The 22365-nt window shown below is 38.4% G+C and overlaps 1 protein-coding gene across 1 annotated transcript in view; it reads right to left on the reverse strand.

Annotated features, from left to right (window-relative positions):
- Window positions 1-543: 543 nt before the first annotated feature.
- Window positions 544-22365, reverse strand: part of LOC124172893 — a 50104-nt gene continuing 28282 nt past the window's right edge. Inside the window, exon 3 of the mRNA XM_046552399.1 lies at window positions 544-1090. Within this exon, the coding sequence (XP_046408355.1) occupies window positions 922-1090 (169 nt within the window). The 3' untranslated portion in view covers window positions 544-921. The remainder of the gene's footprint in view (window positions 1091-22365) is intronic.

Consider the following 22365-nt stretch of genomic DNA (forward strand, 5'->3'; position numbering starts at 1 on the left):
TCAAAAACAGGAACTTGAGTAAGTAAAGCGTAAATAGCGTACTTGTAGCTCATTTCTGTGTCTATCAAATACTATTTTACCTTTTCACGATCATTTGGCTCTCGACTTCGGCCGATTAGGGAAAACTATCCCTAATCGGCCGAAAAAGTTCCGCATGGTAGGTAACGAAGCATATACATAAGATAGATATTCAGCTAATAATGGATAAAACAAGTCTTAATGGACAATAAAGAAATATTTGAAAACGTTCGTAAAACAATTTTCATTAGTCCGACTATTTTTGCCTGCCTTATTTTACTCCCGCATCGCACTAATGACGACACAATCGCTGTTTTTCAGAAAATCAGCCGTCAAAAGGAAGTCGACGAAAAGTAAACTGAGGTATTTTGCTTTCTTAAATCCCTCATAAGTCAATGTGTCCTTTTAGAAACTACCACAAAGCTATAAGAAGATTTTTACTTCAACATCTTGCATTCAAGGCTCTACCACTCAACTCTCTTCAGCGAAGTGAATGGTGTACCGTGCGAACACGTCAGAAGGCGTTTCGGGTCACGTGACTTCAAGCGATATTCCAACATATTTAATTAGCAATTATTGATGTTTGTGGAGTGCTGGAAGAGTTTAGGCTTATATATTTGGACTCCTGGGAAAATATTCTATTCAATAAGACTAACTTGCATGATGAAGAAATTTCATGCATGTTCCCTATTATCAACAGGCTAGTTAGAGTGAACTAGTTCACCGGGACAGCGGGAACGCGCACTCGGCGAAATTATTTTTTTTCGGCGAATTATTGCGTGGATTGCTACTAGCCAAGTGTGCTATGAGAGTTTTGATGAAGCTCTGTGGGAAAGCAAAAATTATATTTTATTCATCAAATTATTCACTTAATCGCACAAAGTATCACAGAAAACACAGGTGCTATGTCGGTGGTTCAACCATTGCTTCCACTTTTGTGGGTTTAGCTGATGTCTTCCCCAACTTTGACTGAACTTCAAGGTGATTCAAACAAAGTCCTATCATGGGCAGCCAATGATAACCCCATGATTCCACATCTGCGATCGCCTTCCCTTTCATTGAGTCTGGCTCCCTGTGAACACGAAAATATTAATTAGAATTAAATTCGGAAAATAAGAATATAAATCGAAACTTGGAGACTTTACGTGGTGGAATTACTCCATATTCTCTTCAGACACCACTTTCGCACAAAAAAATCTCCATGTTTTTATATAATAGTCCTACAAGACTGAATTATTGCCGTTGAATCCTGCCAATGCGTTTCTTAGTGTCTTTTAGTACACGATTCTGCTACTGCATGTCACTTGTGTTTTGTTTGGATTCGTAAAACAAGATGGATGACACAGCGGCAAGAATGATGAGTGTGCGTAGTCAATTGTTTTCAATAATTGTTTTAAATAATACAGGGGAGGTGAATTTGACCCTTGAGGGACATAATACCGTCATAGTGAATCCCGAATGATAATTTCCATCTTCAGTGATATCTTCTTACACGAAAAAATGGTCAGTATAGTAGGCGATGGCATAAAAGAGCATACTCTAATCCTAATGACTACCCTCGAGAACTTCAGACATGGTTTACACGTTTTTGACTGAAAAACATCTCTATTTCGCGTCATTTATCGCATGCATAGCGTAAAAATGTGACAGTGTGTTGCGGGTTGCCTTCCCACAAAACTGCTTTCGGTGACACGATAAAAGGTAATTTTGTCAATAATTAGAAGGAATAGAGCTGTCGCGTTTGGTCTAAAGTATCAAGGAAAAACCAATGTTATACACCATTGGAAAAAAATGAGTACTTGATAAAACCAAATTTTCATTATTTACATTTTTAACGTTTTTCGTAAAACAAATTCGAAAATTCAAGAAAAAATGGCTAACAGAAGATATTAACCGATTTCGAAAAAAAATCATATCTGTAATACCCACCCGGGTACGCAACTTTTGCCGGGTTTTACGGTTCGCTCCTAAAAAAGTGGCAAAACGAGGCACCCTAGTGCATATATATTCAGTAACAAGCGGAATGTTTGAGAAGCGCCGGATAAAAACTACGAATTCAGTCATCATCACTGGTCAACAATCCTAAGATTGGTTTGACGCAACTCTCCACTCTATCCTCCAATCAGCTAATCTTTTCACTCCTACGTATTTCTTCTCTTTCACATCTCTCTTTACTTGTTCCATATATTTTGTTCGAGGTCTTCCTTTTCCATTCTTGCATTCTTTTGTCTCAGGATGTGGCCTATAAGGTTGTTCCGTCTTCTTATTAAGGTTTTCATGAGGCTACTCTTCTTAGGACTTCCTCGTTACTAACTCGGTCGATCCATTTGATTTTCATCATTCTTCTGTAGCACCACATTTCGAAGGCCTCTATCCTTGCTTCCTCCGCTGCGGTCATTGTCCATGCCTCACTTCAGCATAGCAGCATACTCCAGATGTAGGTTCTTATGAATTGTTTCTTTACTTCCATTTTTAAGTTCCCCGCTGTAAGCAGGTCTCTCTTTCGGTGGAATGCTCTCTTCGCCTGGGCTATTCTGCTGATAATTTCTTTCGCATGAATTCAGTAAAGGATATAAATTTCCTTGAGAAGCAGACGCGGTGCCACCAACTTTGTCCTTATCCTGTGCAAGTGACTGTAAGTGTAACTATGATGTAACATTGTCGTGATTGACTCGATCAAGGAGGAAGACTCGAGTGGCCGCGTCTCCCGGAATCGAGTTTAGGGCACCAAAGAATCGAAATCCACGCGAATCAGATCTCGGAGAAGTTTAAATGACTGAGGTTGGTGGTGATGTTACAAATGTAACGGGAAGGCACACCCCGTCGCTCTCGTGTCTACCCACAGACTGCCCCGAATTCCCGCTCTCGTGTCGTCAGGGCACAGGTCAACACCTGCAAGACCAGGGGAAGGGTGGCTCCACTCGACCCACCCTAGGAAATGAGCGACTCATCTTCGTCAGCGAGACGGTGGCCGTTTTCCAATCCACGTAGTATGTACTCATTCCCTCGTTCCCTTTCTCCCTTGCACCCTGCTCCCTTACTAATGCTCTACTGGCGCCATAAATTGTGAACGGAAATAATGCGAACTATTGACAGTAACGAAATGTGACGCACGGGGTAGTGTTAGGACATTTTTAGTGGTTGATTTCAGAATCATTTTCACCTTTATACTTATATTTTTGCACGTGAAGAGCAAGAATTCACAATGCCGATGTAATAGCACGTAAAAGAGCTCACATAATAAACACAAAATTACGTAAAACTCCAGTTCAAGATTTATGTGTTTTCCATTGCAATTTTCACGTCCACTTCCCACGAGGGAGCATCCGCGTTCCCTTGTTACCCTTCGTTCCCTTGCGCCCTTAACCGATTGCATCCACCCTTGCTGTCGTCACATCCATAAGTTGAAGATCGGAAAGTACAAGAAAGGTGAATAATTGCGAATTGGAGAACGGCCAATGACCATTTGTCCAGAAAATTTAGGCGTTTACGACTGATCGAGGAGACGCTGACCACTTATGCCTCGACGACCTGTGTGTGTGGGCTTTTCCTGCTGTGGGTCTTCTCGCTGAAGGATTTTACCCCCTTACAATCATGATTTTTCCCACAAACAGAAATCTTTTTTACATAAAATTTTCTCACGTACTTGTTTATCTTTCTTGACGTTTCACAAATAGAGTATATTTTATATCTTTTGTATTGTAAACGTTTATCTACCCTTTTTTAATATATTTACATAGACGCTATCGAGGGGTTAGGTGGAAGAAGGGACTTCTTAGTCTCAACCTCGCCCAAAGAAAGGCATATTATTATTATTTATACCCACAGACTACCTCATATTCCCGCGCTCGTGTCATCAAGGCACAGGTCAACACCTCCAACACCGGGGGAAGGGTAGATGGACTCGGCCTAATCATAGGAAGTCAGCAACTCATCTTCGTCAGCGAGGCAATGACCATTTGTCCAGAAAATTTAGACGTTTACGACTGGTCGAGGACGCGCTGACCATATATTCCTCTACGACCGATGACCCAAATTTATGAGCGGGAACCCTTGCATTCGACAAATATGGTGACGAGGCGACAGAAATGTGCCCAAAGGATCGTCTCGCAACCTTGGGACAAATAAATACCATGCGCATTGAAAATATCTGACAACTTGTCATACACATTACAAAAAATAAATACACAATATGACGCACAGTCATTACAGTATATAGAAGTGAACTTTCGGATATGCTATGATAAATGTAAATAGAAATAATTAATATATCCCCGTCCCTTAGTTACTCTTTCCTTTTGATGGCCCTTGTTTACCATTTTTTAAAGTACGAAACTTACTTTAAGAATAAATAGGAGCAAAGGTTGAACAAAAAGAACCCTAGGCTTAAAAAAATTCTGTTTCAACGAAATTTAAAGACTAATCGTGAAGGAAACGGATAAAGTCCCTAATTTCATTAAACAATAACTCATTATTCATAGATCTCACCCGTTGCTAAGATACAGAGGACCAAACACGACCAAGTTTCCAAAAACACGCTCGAACCCATTTTTCTTCGAAAGACTTAGAAGTTAAGCTGCTCGTAGAGTTTTGGAAGGATTTTAATGAATTAAAAAACATTATATTCCAGTAATATGGTACTTTATCTACATTCTCCATTATTTTTAAATATTTTGGTTTATATCGAGGTGGTATATTAAAGGCAAAAAATATCAACGAATGATGAAATGAAATGATGAATATCAATCGGAGCAAAATTCTTCTCCTAATTGAAAGACCAGAAGCAAAACTTCATGGCATACCGCAGTTCATCTACATCTACATAATACCCCGCGAGCCGCCTAAAAGGCGTGTGGCAGGGGGTGTTAGGACACCAGCCGTTTACAACTGAAAAAAAATGAAGTGCTCTAACGAGGTTGGGGCAAGGAAACTGCTAGTAGGGAGATGATATATATTGATTGTGTTGAGCACTGTATAATTTACATTCGAAAGCTAAGAATGAGCAATAGATAAAGAATTTAATGATGGTATATCCACAAATTAAAGCACCAAAGATAACTATGGTGATTCTCTGAAATTGTGCGGTCTCACTGAAAACTGTAAACATATCATCCTAAAAAAAAGTTTCTTCTCAATTAAATGATTCGTTTTGTTATAAAAGTCTCTGTCGAAAATGCCTGTACATTTCGGGAATCAGTGGGAACAAATAAAACCGTTTTGTTTCGCCATAATGATTAACTTTTGGCCAATGTTTCCACGAATCCAATATGTTTACGTCTTCTTCAAACAATATTCACGCGACGTTCATGAAATTTACACGTCACTCGTTGTAAGCCATAAGATATACTTTTCGCGTCGTGTGAGTGCCCGAGGCTCTTACAGGACTTTAAAAGGTACTCATCTCGGTTAAAAATCGAATTTGAACTCTAACAATTGGCCTGTGTGCTTTTCAAACATACTTTTCCGGTTTCAAGTTAAGAAAAACTATTTTTAGTTTAGAGTGTTCCCTCCTATGTTAAACTGTTAATTTTTTATTGTCTAATTGTTACAAATCCTTGTATACTTAGCGAGAAAATGGGATCCGATGTCGAAAGCCCTACTCTGCAAACTGAATAAAATGCAAAGGAAGAAAGCATTCTTCGTCATAACCGCTACGGGCTTACAGGCAGCGTTACCCATATGTTAATGGAATAAGGTTGGGAGCCGCTATAGAGACTCGGAGGCTGCGCGATAGGCTTAGATTGCTTGAACAATTTATAAAATATATCTTTAAGAGCGTCGCGAAGAACATAATATTAGAGCCCCATTATATTTTCCGGTCCGAAGGATGCGACATATTAAGGATGATATTTAATCGAACGGAGACATTTTGGAATTCTCCCCCGAACCATAAAATACTTTAATAATCGCTCACCATAATTTCAAATTTCTTTTTTATTGTTAAAAGTCTTATCTCCTAGCACCCCACGCTACAGGCCTTTTAGGCGGCTTGCGGGGTAGTATGCACTTGTAGATGAAGATGTTATTTATCCATTATTACCTGGCAACTATAATTGGTAACTCATTGCAGCGTGTGGTTCTCCTCCTTTAAAAATAATATGAAATTTAACTTTTTTGCCAATTTGATGAGAGGGCCATTTCAAGGTCGAACTTTAAATGTTTCAGACTATTTCAAACGCACTCTTCAGTTGTTGGTGTTTCGCAGTCCTCAGAAACCGCAAACTGCCCACCATCAGCCCCGTTTCTTCCTCGTGATAAGACTTGAACATCCTTTTTCCTCAAAACTCATTTTTTTCACTTGAACCAAATGCATACGTCCTAAATTCCAATGCTTGCGTATTATGACACATTTCTGTGATATGGAGGGTGGTTTTTTCAACCTCCGACGGGTCATGAGGAGGAGGCGAAAAGATTGATTAAACATTATTTCAAACCTAAATAATAGACACACCTGCTTTGTCCCTTTGGCAGAATGGGCTGAGTAATTTCGGAATTGGTCGTGCCTGTGGAGAAGCTATACAGTACCTTCTTCATAAGTTGTCACCTAACCCTAACATTCATTTTATTTCTTTACCCTGAAGTTCACCGTCTATTTTCAAGCAGTAGCCGGATCTTCATTTTCGTGTAACGAAGGAAGTCACTCGGCACTAGGTTCGGGTTGCACGGCGGTTGATATAAAATATATCCCGTCGAAATTGCTCAAGGAGCAGCTGGGCTGCAGCAGTTCGGACATGGCGGTCGTTTTAATGAATCAGAGCACTTCCAGAAGTCAGTTTGTTCATTCATGGGTTTTCAGTGATATTGGACGTAATTTCCACTCTGTTTTACGCTCTAGCTGCAATGCATTAAAAACATCTTCTTTCATCGGTATACAGGTCAAGACTGGTCAATGCTGAAGCCATTTGGCGAATTATCAAGCTGTTGATCCACAGTGCACGCTTGGAGGAAATATCACTTGAGGCAGTGGACTTAAAGAGATCGTTTTCAACATTAAACTACATACTTAGGGTCAGAAAAAAACTTGAGCGTGTGGTGCGGAGGACTTGGCAGTTACCTTATGTTGCAACCTTAAATTAGCAACTCATTGCAATATGTGGTTCTCCTCCTTTAAAAATGAAAGTAAAATGTAATTCAACCTTTTTTTACTACTTTGATTGCAAGGTCAAAGTGGCCACGTATTTCTTGTATCTGCACGTATTTCTTGTACCACTTCCAATTCATTTCACATTAAATTTCACTTCCAGAAGTCAGGATGTGTATTCTTGGGTTTTCATTGTGGTTGGACGTAAATTTCCACTTTGTTTTACGCTATAGCCGCAGTGCATTAAAAATATCATCATTCATCGGTACACAGGTCAATACTGAAGCCATTTGGCGAATTATCAAGGTGTGGATTCACAGTGCAAACTTGGAGGGAATATCAATTGAGGCAGTGGACTTTAAGAGATCGTTTTCAACATTAAACTAAAGACTTACGGTCAGAAAAAAAACTTGAGCGTGTGGTGCGGAGTACTGGCATTTGCCCTATCCACGCAGCACCCGCCTGTCGCTTATTTGTAGTATTTACTGAGCATCCGGAGGTCGAAAAAAAAAAACATCCCGCGTCGTTGAATGCCTACAATTAGTAGAATGGCGCCATAGTTTAACACTAGAATGCCCTTCTGGGTAAAATTGGCCCAATAGAGAATATTCGTAATCATAATTTTTAAACGATGAAAAGTTTTAGTCACAAAATCCCTGACTTTTAGTCCTCCTACGGGTCATGAAGAGAAGGCGAAGAGATTGATTAAACATTATTTCAAAGCTAAATAATAAACTCACCTCCGCACAGTGTTCCGAAATCGGAAAAAGCAGGAGAAAAGTCCAAACTAGGGTTTTTTGAGGTAGAGACTTAAAACTTGACGCATATGCCCAAATATAATTGATTATCATTAAACAATAACTCATTTTTCGTAGATCTCACCAGTTGCTAAGATACAGAGGACCAAAGACGACCAAGTTTCCAAAAACACGCTCGATCCCATTTTTCTTCGAAAGACTTAGAAGTTAAGCTGCTCGTAGACCCAGACGGCACATAATCCTCCGTATCTTATTCGTATGCAGATAGTATTCATTGACAAAAAGCGACGGAGTGGTAGTCAATGGATACTATCTGCATACGAATTAGATACGGAGGATTCTGTGCCGTCTGGGGAGTTTTGGAAGGATTTTAATGAATTAAAAAAAAACATTATATTCCAGTAATATGGTACTTTATCTACATTCTCGATTATTTTTTAAATATTTTGGTTTATATCGAGGTGGTATATTAAAGGCAAAAAATATCAACGAATGATGAAATGAAATGATGTCTATCAATCGGAGCAAAATTCTTCTCCTAATTGAAAGACCAGAAGCAAAACTTCTTGGCTTACCGCAGTTCATCTACATCTACATAATACCCCGCGAGCCGCCTAAAAGGCGTGTGGCAGGGGGTGTTAGGACACCAGCCGTTTACAACTGAAAAAAAAATGAAGTGCTCTAACGAGGTTGGGACTAGAATTTATTGAAGTCCTTTATTATTCGGGGGAAAAACGAATTCTCATATCTTTCAATGAAATGATGAGATATTACGAATAAGGAATAGATTACAGGAAAAAGAAAAAGTGGCTGACTGGAAAAAAATACCCTTTTCGAGTCTCGTGCCGTAGTCTTTCAAACGAGAACAGGATACGCTATCTAAAATCTAAATCTAGGCGATATATTCGGAGTAAATTGAACGAGATGGTGTTTTTAGTTAATTTAATACTATTCTCTCGAATCGGGCGTATGTCGACAAAAGCTTTCATCAGTATTTTCATCTAAGTGTCTACTTTCAAACAAAAAGGGGTTCTTTCGTTATTGACATCACTTACGCAAAATCTACTTGTGAGAAACATCGCGTATTCAGGAGAGCTGCCAGGCACGTGAAAAGTCTTTGAGATATTTTATACAGGAAAAACAACCTCCAAATTGAAAAAAAAATCCGTCGCAATTTATTTTTGTTATAAAACTTACTTGGTTAACTTGAGTTTGGTGGGGCCATGGAGCAGGTAGTCTCAAGCTGGGCGTGGTCATGACAGACCGGAACATGGAAATTTGGCAACGCTGTGTCGGGGTCCTATCGTGTTTGTTTAAGGGCATGGCGACCTATGCGCGATGCGTATCCCTGTGACTAAAGAAGCATTTTAAATATCTTGTTAAAAAGGCAGAAATGGACATATTTTGTGGGTATCATATTGGCTAAAAGTACGCACAATAAGTTTAAGATACTGAATCCACGTAGTCTAAATCAGTGTTTCCCAAACTTTTTCGAGGCACCCTTGGATCCATAAACCTATACTCAACGCCCCCCCTAATCGGTATGTTTAAAATAATAAACAGAATCATATATACTTATTAACCAAATCAGGAACATTTCATTTATTTAATTTTATTTTAAAGAAATATAACCACATACAGCATATAATTGCCATTTTATAGTGGCCAAGTAACAATACATAAATTAGAGGACGAAGACGCAATATAACATGCAGAAAACAATAATTACATTTACAAAAACAAAAGGACAACAAGAAACTACAGTGACAGACTACTTCGGTGACGGATAGGATAGGGAAAGGTTTCAATGGAAGTGCAAAGGGGTCGATGTGTGGAGGGAGTGAGTTCAACACATAAGAAATGCGGTATAAAAACGAACGTTTAGTGAGTGAAAGTCCAGGAATGGGCATGTGGATTAGGGGATGAGAACGGGTAGGGCGGGGTGGAACTTTGAAAATTGATAAAAGAGAGCAATGCTGGTCAGTCGATGGTGGAATTGAGAATCTTATAAATAAATTTTAAATCAGCTGTGAGCCTATGGGTAGTGAGATTAGGGATGGAGAGGGAGGAGAGAATAGCATTAGTGGACATTTTGCGTAAATGCGGTATTCCATTTTTTACTATATTGGCAAAGAAATTGCTGACACAGGCCAGGGATGAGAGGTAGGTTTGTGAAGAGATAGACCAGATGTGACAAGAGTAGGTAAGAATTGGAAGAATGATAGATGAAAAAAAGTTCGAAGTGCCTAGGGGGTCTTTAATTTCAGTGAAACGGAACAGGAGTCCTAAGGAGGACATTGCTTTAGACTTGATGGATTGTATGTGCGGAGAAAAATTTAATTTATCGTCAGTGATAATGCCTAGGTCCTTAGATGTTGACACACCTTTCAGAGAGTGATTAAAAATACTGTAGTCAAATTGATGTGTGATCTTCTTTAGGGAAATGGACATCACACTAAATTTATCTGGGTTTAAAGTAAGTTTCCAGACATTACACCAATTCGATGTCTGGCGTAAAGCATCTTGTAGGTCATGGCAATCAGATGGTTTTTGAATTTTCTTGAACAATTTACAATCGTCAGCATAAAGGAGGGCTTGAGCTTGGGAAGAAGGCAGCAGAGAGGCAAGATCATCAATACACAAGTTAAACAGGTAAGGACCAAGGACACTCCCCTGAGGAACGCCAGATGTCAGAGGAGACCAAGGAATACGTGCCATATGACACGTATTAATATTTACACTCCTATATTGGCCATTATGGTAATCTAATGCCCCGCTAGAGAACGACATTGTATTTGAATAGTTTTACGTTGAATATAATTTTATGTTATTTACATACATTTTATGTCGACAGCCTCGGTGGCGGCGTGGACACCTCAAAACATCAGCCTAAAAATGTATTCCCTCCACCTGAGAGAAGCAATCACTCATTCAAGAACAGGTATTTATTCAGTGCTTCGTCAAGGTTTTCTAAAGATAACTGCATGCGTTACTTCGGATGTTACATCTTCGTTATTTATTGATGTAAATAAATATAAAAATAAATATGTACAATGTTAAGAGCCCTGAGGATGATTTTACGTAAATCGAAACGTTGGCTATAACTTGGTTTCATTTGACCTAAACTCCAAGAAACATCATAAAAAAACATTAAAATAGACACACATATTTGGGACCTCTCCACGCAACCTTCCTTTGCATTACTATGTTGCAAACTCTTACTTACGAGCTTGAGTTTCAGAAATGTGAAGGCTTCAGTTGAAGATGGCTGCCCGTAGAGGACGATCTGCTGGTAAGCGGCATTTTATATTATTTATAATTAAATAACTTGGTAGTTTACAGAAGTTTTTCTAACTTTATTATGAGAATGAAACATTTTTTTTATTCCTTAATGCATTACACGTGTCACTTTCACTGTCCATTGCTTTTCATAGATTACTGCCTAAAAGTTTTTTTTCATAATTAAAAAAATGACTTTCTTGTGCTCTCTGAATTGGAATTATCTTTCCATGCCCCTCTTCTCACTTGAGAAGAATGCAGAGCAAAATATTATTTGTTTTTCATTGGAGTTACGTGTTCTAATCTGTGAAAAGGGCTCTCCAGCTATGAATTCGTGATGAATTTTCACAGGAAGAGAATCGGACCACCATAGAACGGATAGGAATACCTTCTCCGCTATTACGGCGTTGCCAAATTCAATAGCATTTCTCATAAGCATACGATCGTTATCCTCTAGCATTACAAGTTTCTTTTATATTTCGATTTTACGCCGACGTACAGCAATAATTTGTCATTTCAAATTCATCAATTTTTGGTGTCGTAATAAAAGGCTGGTGCCTTAGCATCTCCTGCCACACGCCCTTTAGGCGGCTTGCGGGGCAGTATGTAGATGTAAATGAATTTCTGGTGCACTATTCGAACGTGCGGCAACGCTATCACCTATTGTTCTAATAACTGAAACATACGAAGTGAAACACTTGTACTTCATCATCGTGATGTCCAATTTTTAATATCCCAAGTAGAAACGTGGCACAATATCCATAAGAAAACTTACCAAGAATAACAACGAATACAAAAATGACGATAAGCGGCTATATAAATGTTTACAGCATGCGCTCAGTGTATTTCCCGACGTCAGTTTAAGAACCTATGACGTCACGCTTTGCTTCGGCAGAGCTAAGGTGCCTTCGCGCAGTGGTCGGCTCAGGAAAATTTTCTCGATTTTAAAGTCAATTTTATTGTTTCTTTTGATGATGAATGGAAAAACTTGAGGTGTTTTTGGAACCTAATGTATCCATTTTACCTGTTCAATATAGTTTTTATAGCAATCGACGACCCATGCAAGTTCCCCATTTCATGCAAATGCTTTATGTTCTTAGTTCTACTTTTTGCGGCAACAGTCGTTAGTATAAAAAACTGAAACAAATGATTGCTACTTGCCGGCGTACTGGTTAAAACACATGAACTCCTTCAGTGCGCCATTTATAACAACATAGACATAATATTATTGCAGGAAACTAAATTAACACCAGAAAAATCATTTAATCACAACACTACAACACTTACAGACTGGACCGCTTAACACAAGGCGGACGAGAAGCAACTCTTATCCGTAAAAAAATCCCACACTCCCTGTTGAACTCCCCTCTCTCAACAAAATTCGAAGCTCTTGGTATTTCGATAAACGCAAAATACGGTACGTTACACCTTTATACAGTCTACCGCAAAACAAGCTTAAACTTCACAGCGGACGATATGGATCGCTTATTCTCCGCCCCAAGTGCCGTCTACTTCGGCGACTGGAACTGCAAACACCCAATGCGGAACAGTAATAAGACATTTAGGTTTGTGAATACCTTGCACTCATATGTAAAAAACATAAATTCCCAAGTCTTGGCTCCGCTCTCCCATACTCACTTTTTCCAAGATCTTGCGTCGAAATTGATTTTGGCCTTGTACATAATCTCCCAATTTCATTCTCACTTTCAGTAATTTATTCCGTCACTCCTGACCACCTTCCCCCAACAACTTCTACTTCCCCTTACTAACCGACCAATTGCCCCTTTAGTGATGGATGTCACGGATTGGGACAAATTTTCATTCATCTCAACCCTTTGTAACCCAATGTTGCTTCTAAGCGACCTCAAAAATGTATAAATATTCAGCTCTTTTTAGGAGGTATCTAAATTAAATATTATTTTGTAGGATAAATTTGAATCCCAAAATATAAATATGCCAGGATAATTATCATTCTGTGAAAAATTTTCAAGTTTTCAAAATTAAAAATCCTGAAATTTTGTTTTCTCCCAGAAACAGCTATAGGTTAGAAATGGATAATGAGTCCTTTTCCCAAATAAATCCCATTGCAAACCCAACGCCTGCAGTGATTGAAAAACAGGAAGATGAAATCACTTCTGCCTTAAACATAGGCAAACTGCGAGCTTAACGCTCCCCTATACCTCAAAACAAAGCAAATGACAAATTCCCACAATACTTAGTTGATCTAATCAAGCTCCGCAACATAGCTTGCCGAATATGGCAAAACTACAGTGCACCGCGGGATAAAGCCACGCATAACCGTCTTGCATGTGAAGTCAAAAATGAAACAGACAAAAACAGCCGTCGTAACTGGGGAAGACATATCCAATAATTAACCTTTGACAATCCTGCCCCCTATTAACACTAAATCTCTTTGGAAAACTGTCAAATCTATAAAAAAAGACTGAATTATTGTAGATTGAACCTGCAACTGCGCTCCTATGTATCTTTTAGTACAAGATTCTGGCACTACGTGTCCCTCGCTCAGAGTAAGGATGGGGGAGAGTGCGCTTTGGCTACTGCGCATGTAGTCAAGATCCCACACTTACATCCCACACTTCCCGCACTTCTTCCCACAAGAAGAGTAAGGACTCCCGCACTTCTTCCCACGATCACGTGGTAACCACGTTGACCACAGAATCTGCTACTGCGCAGCCTGAAATCGCCCTCTACCCCAATCCTTACTCTGAGGTCCCACTTGTTTTTTTTTTGCGTTCCTAAATCAAGATGGATGTCACAACGGCAAGAAAGATGAGTGTACGTAGTCAATTGTTTTCAATATTTGTTGAAAATTAAAAAGTAATCTTTTTATAAATATTATTTTAACTGAAAATTAAGAATGATACTAAAGTATATTTTTGGTGAATAATTAATTTGTTTTAACCGTAGTGCATAAAAAAATTGTCTCGAAATCGCAAGGTGCACGCATGTGAACCATGCTGTAAAATGTTAATTAATAGGTATTTATTTCAAATTTCACTGTGATGTTATTTTTTCCATTCCCTTGACTATGATAGGAGCCTGAAACATAAATGAAACACCGATAATAGACTAATGGTTTAGAAGAGGCTATTAGCAATGAAAATCACTTCGTTACGTCCACAGTGTATACCTTTAAATACCAGATAAAAATATGCTTGATCCCATTTTTGTAATTCCACTCTAATATTTGACTCTTTTATCAAAAAATGTTGAGATCCAGGCAGATCACCTTCAGAGCACTATGTCCCTTGACAAGTCTTCCTCTCCAATTGAAGAAGCGGTCAACACATAAACTCACTTCCTGTTCTTTTGCGCGCATCATTCTTTCCGACATCCTTACAATTCTAAATTCTCTTCCTGTTAAGAAACCTCCCGGCCTAGACACAATCAGTAACATTCAACTCAGATATGCCGGCCGATGTCCAAAATTTCCTTTTCTTCTTTCTTATCTGTTCAACCACTGCTTTTCTCTACCTTATTTCCCCAATACCTGGAAACGAGCCATGGTAATTCTACTTACAAAACGTGGCAAAGAACCGAATGTCCCTGGTAAATCTACCCAGACGGCACAGAATCCTCCGTATCTAATTCGTATGCAGATAGTATCCATTGACTACCGCTCCGTCGCTTTTTGTCGATGGATACTATCTGCATACGAATTAGATACGGAGGATTCTGTGCCGTCTGGGTAGCCCTATCCGTCTCCTTCTTAACCTGTCCAAAATTCTTGAAACCCTTTTACTTCGTTGTCTTTACTCGCTCTCTACCGAAAATAAAAACATCCGATCTGCACTACGTGGTTTCAGAAGACGATCGTCCGTCCTACGACAAATTCTAAGACTTGTGGGAAAAATTAGCCATAAATTCAACCGCCATCTTAAAGCAGACGCGGTTGGTCAGAATGGCTGAACTGTCCACACACCAGCCGGAAAAATAATCTTGTTCATTACCAAATTAGCAAACAACTTCATGTCCAGGCTTGAGGCAACCCAAAACACGCTATTTACAGACATATGGGATTGCAATCCAACAATCCCCATCACATACAAGCTGCCTCAGGAAATCAATCGTCTATGAGTCTACGTTATGTCTTTATTTCATAAGGATTTATTATTAATCACTAACAATTTATTATTAAAGGTATTATAAATGTATCAATGTAAGAAGAAATTACTTTTGTTTATTTCTAATATTATGTGTACTAAAAAAATTAAAAGAAATTGTAAAAAAATTTAACATTGCTTAAAACAATTAAAAAAAGAAGAAATGACAATAAAAATTGTATCAACCCAAAAATATATAGAGTTCACAACAAAACATATATATACATATATTATCCAAAAAAAATAATCATGATAATAAAAAAATTATATGCTTATTCATCATTAATATTATACCCAAATTGCAAATTAAACAAATATTTCAAAGTAAATTAAGCCGATTAATATATGCACCTTAATATACGGCCAATGTATCAAATCCAAAAAATGTTATTGTTAAATTACTCACTTATTAGTTACAAGCTTCATATCACACAAAAAACACTATGCACACAGCATAAAAAATTGCACAGATAATGAATGAATTGTCATCGGGCTTGTTAGGGTAAAGTGGTCCACTGGGAAAGCGGGAACGCGCCCTCGGCGAATGAATTTATGCGCGGATTGCTACTTGCGAAGTGTGTAATGAGAGGAGCTGAGAGGGCCTGTGGGAAAGCAAAAATTATATTTCATTCATAAAACTATACACTTAATCGTACAAAGTATCACAGAAAACACAGGTGCTATGTCGGTGGTTCATCCATTGCTTCCACTTTTGTGGGTTTAGCTGATGTCTTCCCCAACTTTGACTGAACTTCAAGGTGATTCCAACAAATTCCAATCATGGGCAGCCATTGATACGCCCATGATTCCACATCTGCGATGGCTTTCCCTTTCATTGAGTCTGGCTCCCTGTGAACACGAAAATATTAAAATTAGAAATAAATTCGGAAAAATAAAATATAAAGCGAAACTTGGAGACTTTACGTGGTGGAATTACTCCATATTCTAGTCAGATCCAACTTACGCACAAGAACATTTCCATGTTTTTATATTATAGTCGTTCAAGACTGAATTATTGTCGTTTAATCCTGCCGCTGTGCTCCTTAGCATCTTTTAGTACACAATGCTGCCACTGCATGTCACTTGTGATTTGTTTTGCATTCGTAAGACAAGATGAATGACACAACGGCAAGAAAGGTGAGTGTGCGTAGTCAATTGTTTTCAATATTTGTTGAAAATCAAAAATAATATTTTTATAAATATTATTTTAACTGAAAATTAAGAATGATACTAAAGTATATTTTTGGTGAATAATTAATTTGTTTTAATCGTAGTGCATAAAAAATTGTCTCGAAATCGCAAGGTGCACGCATGTGAACCATGCTGAAAAATGTTTATTAATATGTATTTATTTCAAATTTCACTGTGATGTTATTTTTTCCATTCCCTTGAATAAGATAGGAGCCTGAAACATAAATGAAACACCGATAATAGACTAATGGTTAAGAAGAGGCTATTAACAATGAAAATCACTTCGTTACGTCCACAGTGTATACCTTTAAAAAAAAGTCGATATCCCTACAACAACCAGACGACATTGTCAAAGTAGAGATGTGACAACCGCGAAATATCCATGTAAATACAATATACGTCGTTTTGATATCTGTCAAATACTCAAAGGGCTTCCCACACAATGTATGTATCAATTAATACATTGTGAATATGATCTCCATTCTTTGATGCGGACATGCGAGGATTGTATGAACATCCTAGGACGATTTTCAAAATATTCGCGGTCCTCGAGTGGTAATGGATTGCGCAGAGAGTGGGGTGAAACTAATTCAAGGTTATAAGTCAGTCGCGTAGACGGAAGAGAGCTTTCGGACTTTATTACTAGGTGTGAATTTTCATCCTAGCACAATCCCTAGCGTGCGCGAAGACACTTTAACTGCCAAATATGATGGATTGTCAGTGAAAGTTTCGAAATAATCTGACAATGTTTTATTCTGGTTGTTATCTAATGAAGTTCATGTCCAGCGTGAAAAAAATTGATCAATTGGATTGGAAATATTGTCATTGCAATTAAATTCTTTCTAAGGTAATCACATTTCTTCAGAGGCTAGATCTTGCCAGATGAGCAAAGACTTTGCCGAGGGAGGGGAGGTGGTGGAGGCGAAGTCTATAGTAAGTGGCACGATCCGTACCTTAGTGGCGCTGCGGTTCGGGGTGGTGCCCTGGGGGTGGATTGCATTATCGACGGACAATATCTCGTAAACGCTTAAAGATAGGTCAAAACAAACTGAGAATCGTCCCTTAAGGCCTTTACTTTTACGTTTTACATAGGGTTACCTCTCTTTTTTGCTCCAAAAAACACAATTGAGGGTACATACTATGTTTTATAGTAATCCCCAGACATACAAAAAAATAATTAAGCTCTTCAATTCCATACAGTATATATACTACTCATGGGTACTGTTTGGAATAATAGTATTTTAATACCACGAATATTAAAACTAGGATATCTATATAACGTTCTTTTAACAAATAGTCTTGAATGTTACAAATAGGACATCAAGGTAACGTTGTCGAAATATCCATCATATCATGCAAAGAGCTTTGTGTGTATTCACCTTATTTAGATATCTGGTAAATGAGAATATGTGTAGCATAACACCATTACTCAAAAATTGTTGATGCATTTGCACCAATGATGTCATTTGTGTGCCAAATATGTTTCATGAAAAACCGGAACAATTTATTTCTCCCGATTTTGTTGTGGTGGTGGCACTTAGATAAAATTTAAAAGTTTTCATTTTGCAAAGCAAAACTTTGTTTACGTTTCCAATTTCAACAATTGAGCATCCTGTCTTCTGTTAAGGGCAAAAACCCTCTCCCAAAGGATGGTTTAGTTTTGTGGTGGATGTAATGGATCCTTCCACTATAACCGCTCTAAAATATCTGAGAGCATACGGAGGGTAAAATCAGTAAACATGAAGCATGGCTGGAGATGTGGTGACTGCAGATGCTCAATTGTTTACAATGATGACGATTCACAGGAATCATCCTTTCCTACGCTGAAAATTTTTAATTAAGTACCTAAAATTGATGTTACCATTGCAGGACTGGAATCAGGAAGCTTTTCTGGTGGCCACAACGCAAATATAAGTCGTCGCTTAGATATTGAGGATCATGTTACGATCGTGTTATTGATGGGATTAAAATTAAGGACTTAAATGTAACAGGTTTAGCAATTTTCTTTATACCGGTTTAAAACATATATCAACATTAGTTCAGAAAATGCTATTGTCGCTGTTGCATTGAAAAAAGCTATTTATCGTCCGATTTACAGATGTGGAAATCAACTTCAAAAACAGAGGTATAGACCCATATGTATATCCACTGTGTAAGTAAAATACTAGAAAAATATGTGCCATATATACTGTTACATTTTTTGGGTAAAAATAGGGTAATATATGAACATCAATACGGTTTTCAAAAGGAGAAACTACAAAAGATGCCTTAGAATATTTTTCAGAGATTATTCTAATTAATTTAGATAGAGGAAAGAATGTTATAATAACTTACATTGATTATTAAAAGGCGTTTGATATGGCCGATCACACTGTGTTGCATAAAAAATTAAACCATAATGGATCGAGAGGATTATTGTTTGATTGGTTTAAGCATTAATTATTTGATAGAAATATAATAGTGAAAGCTCAAAACTTTGTCAGTGACATTATGAGCATAAAAATAGGAGTGACCCAAGGATTAATTCTGGGGCCAATTTTGTATTTGTTTAGTTTTAATTTAATATTAGTAATAGGAAGTTTTAAGGTTGATGCTTACGAGCAGTGGAGGTCCTGTATGTTAATGACCGCTGGCACTACAAGCTTGTGTCCATTGTATCTCTCCAACGCCGACGTCGGCCTCATTTCCTTGGAGGCGTACCGCAGGAGCTTGAAGACCTCGCAGTCGCAAACGAAAGGGTTGTGTCCCAGAAGTAATTTGACACGGGAGAACTTGCTGTCAATGTCGCAGCCGGGGATCACTACTTCGATCTGAGAAAGAGAAAATGACACACTTTTTACTATAAATTCTTTAGGTCTGAAAGTCTCTTTTCCGCAGAAAATTGGCGTTTGCCTAAATTATAAACTGAAATGCAACTGAAAAATATCAATACCCTTAAAAATTGTAGTATCAGTCACAGTAACACCTTTTATAACCCATACGTAATAATGAAGCATAAATCACTAGGGAAGGGAAGTAAAGTTAAGTAAAGTAAAGTAAAAACGAAAAAGTAAGAATTTAGCTTTCGTGCATTTTCTTCTTTCTTCTTTCTTTTTTCTTTTTTCCACGATCGATAAGAGATTATTACGGAAGCGTTAGAACTTAAAAATGGGTTAGATGATTGTAGTGTTAAAGGATAGTTCAAATTCCCGTGTATGGGATACCACTGCATGAACATGATATGTATCTTTATGTGCGTAGAACAAACTTCGTGTGAATGCATATTACGGCAAAAAGGTTTGCTTCGAGGGGATTAAATGTTAAGTAAATAATTTTTGTATCTATATCTTCCCCTTGACGCATGAAAATGTTCGGCTACTTAGCAGGATGTCCAACCATAGTGGTTGTTTGAAGTGACTCCACAAACGCTGATGAGATAACTACTCAAAGGACGCTTCCAATACAGTCAGAAGTAGCACTACGGAGTTTGGAATAACGTACTACCTCTGCGTATATTTCTCTCCATTCATGTTAATTTTCTCATTTAAGTATGGATTTCATGAAATAACGTAACTTTGTAAGCGCCTAGCCTAAATGTAAGGATAGGAACAGTAAGATTTTTACTCGGAGGTCAGGTTGAACACCTTTTTAATTCGCACAAAGCACAGGTACTGTGGTGGAAAAAAGTATCCCAACAAAGTTTGTGCCGCCACTATCGCACGGCGGGAAAATGGGTTTCCTTTATAGTGGGTTGTTATTCTTTGGTCGGAGTGGGAAATTCAAACAAGGCCTTCTCCTCCCTTCTTCGTCGTCCAAATACGCGACCGACTACTGAGTCTCCCGCAACCCAGAGCATGACTCGCGATGAACTCCGTGGAATAGAGGCGCATTCGACGGCATCGTTTGCGCACTTTGGAACCGTTTCTTTAAATTTAGCCATTTAATATTACCCTTGAACAATGTCAATATAATTTCACAATTATAAATATGCCTTATATAATTTACAATTTTACAAAATTTGTTTCCTAAACATTTCATAAGAAAAGGATGTAGGTACTAAATTTCAGAAAATAAAAGTTTTTTGGTTTTGGATGCTGGCTAGAAAAAAATTAAAATTTTATTTTATCCTATTTATTGAGTTATCCCGGGAAATTGTGTGTCATCATTTAAATTTGTATCGATCATGTGTACGTTAATTGAGCAAATATTTTCAATCGCAATGGACGTAATAAAATCATTTATATTGATGATTTTTTTAGGTAGAGTAATTCATGATGCTTGCTGATACTCAAAATCGTTCCTCGCCATTCCTGCCTTACGGATTACGTCTACCGAATACATCTGCCTTAAATTTCCAGACACGGCAGGTTAAGAGAGTGAAGATGAGCAAGTTAATTTCAGAACGAGTGCCTTAGCAGGTGCGATGAATTGAAGGGAAGGAGTGTTGGAGGGAGAAAGCGGGGAAAAAGGACTAGGGCACGAGGGTTAAAAAATAACCATCCACTGATAAGGATGTCGAATGCGCCAACATTCTGGTGAACAGGGCGAATCACGTTTTTAGGTCGGCAATTTCACCTTCAAAACATTGGTTGCTGAAAAAAACCGTATTTGAATTTCCCTCGTGTCTTTCCAAGGATTGCATAGCGTCAGAAAGGGAACCCATTCTCCATCGAAGCGATGGTAGCGGAACAAACTCTGTTGGGATACTTTTTCCCCCATAGTACGTACATACATTGTTCTCTCTGAAAGACATTGCGAGACCTACTAGGTGCCCTTACAATTCAAGCCACCATTCTGCCTCCGCGTCGTCTGTTGACCCTCTCGTCGTCTTCCCATCGGCCGTAAAATGGCCGGGCGTTTTGCACCAACTGCACCTTCATACGATGACCACGTCCCACGCCTAGATGTTGCTACGTGCCAATCAGCGTAGAGTATTAAAGCCACGCCTGAACACGGAGACCGGTCCCACGCCTAAAGGTTGCAAGGGATAATGAGTTTTACATAATACACCCTCACCTGAACGTGTCTCCGTATGCTCATCTACTGTTACCCCGAGAGCAAAACCGATACTGGGCGAGGACGGCAAGCGGCCACTCTTAAACTTTTTATTGCTCCCATATTATGGATCGATTGGTTGAATAAACCTTTCATAGTTTCAATCTGGCATAGCGTCTATAACTGTGAGGCTTGTTATGACGTTAATACTCGTGACGTTAATTGTGTGGTCTTAATGACGTAATTACCAATTTATTCTGCTTTTGTCTGAATTTTTATCGAATTTTCAGATAGTGTACCATATTTTCATCGGGAAAGAAGTGCTTAATTAACCTTTATAGTGCCAGCCCTTTTTTTACCTGGTATACGCGAAGAATGCCAGGGCTTTTCTGATGAATTTGCACGATTATACCTAAATTTTTATAAACATTCTAATATGAATGTGTTGAAGCTAATTTTTTTTATTTAAACTTCTAATACTCACGTCATTGATTACAAAGTTCACTCATGTTGTTATCTCTTCTGTACAACTTGGGAAAAATATTTAATTTTTAAATTAATTTAAATACACCCGGCCGATAGATCGGTCCGTGGCATTCTTCGCGCATACCCCTCAGGCCGATAGATCGGCCGGCTGGCACTTAAAGGGTCAAAGAAAGGGGATATTCTCAGAATGCTTCTCAAGTGCTGCATTGCAACCTACTTGAATGGGTAGAATGCCATAAAAATAATGAGAACGCTACATGTTACATTACCTTATCGTCTGGGAGTTGCAGTGAAGAGATGGAATTGTGCCTGAGGTCGATCGTCAGGTTATTCGATCCTGGAAATCCATTTCTGATTACGTTATCCAGGAACCTATACTCATGCCGATATTCCTCTTCACAATTCGTCCGAAACAATTCGAGGTCCATGTTGTCCCGAATTCTGGTGAAAAGAA

Source organism: Ischnura elegans, assembly GCF_921293095.1.
Source record: "Ischnura elegans chromosome 13 unlocalized genomic scaffold, ioIscEleg1.1 SUPER_13_unloc_3, whole genome shotgun sequence".
NCBI lineage: Eukaryota > Metazoa > Arthropoda > Insecta > Odonata > Coenagrionidae > Ischnura > Ischnura elegans.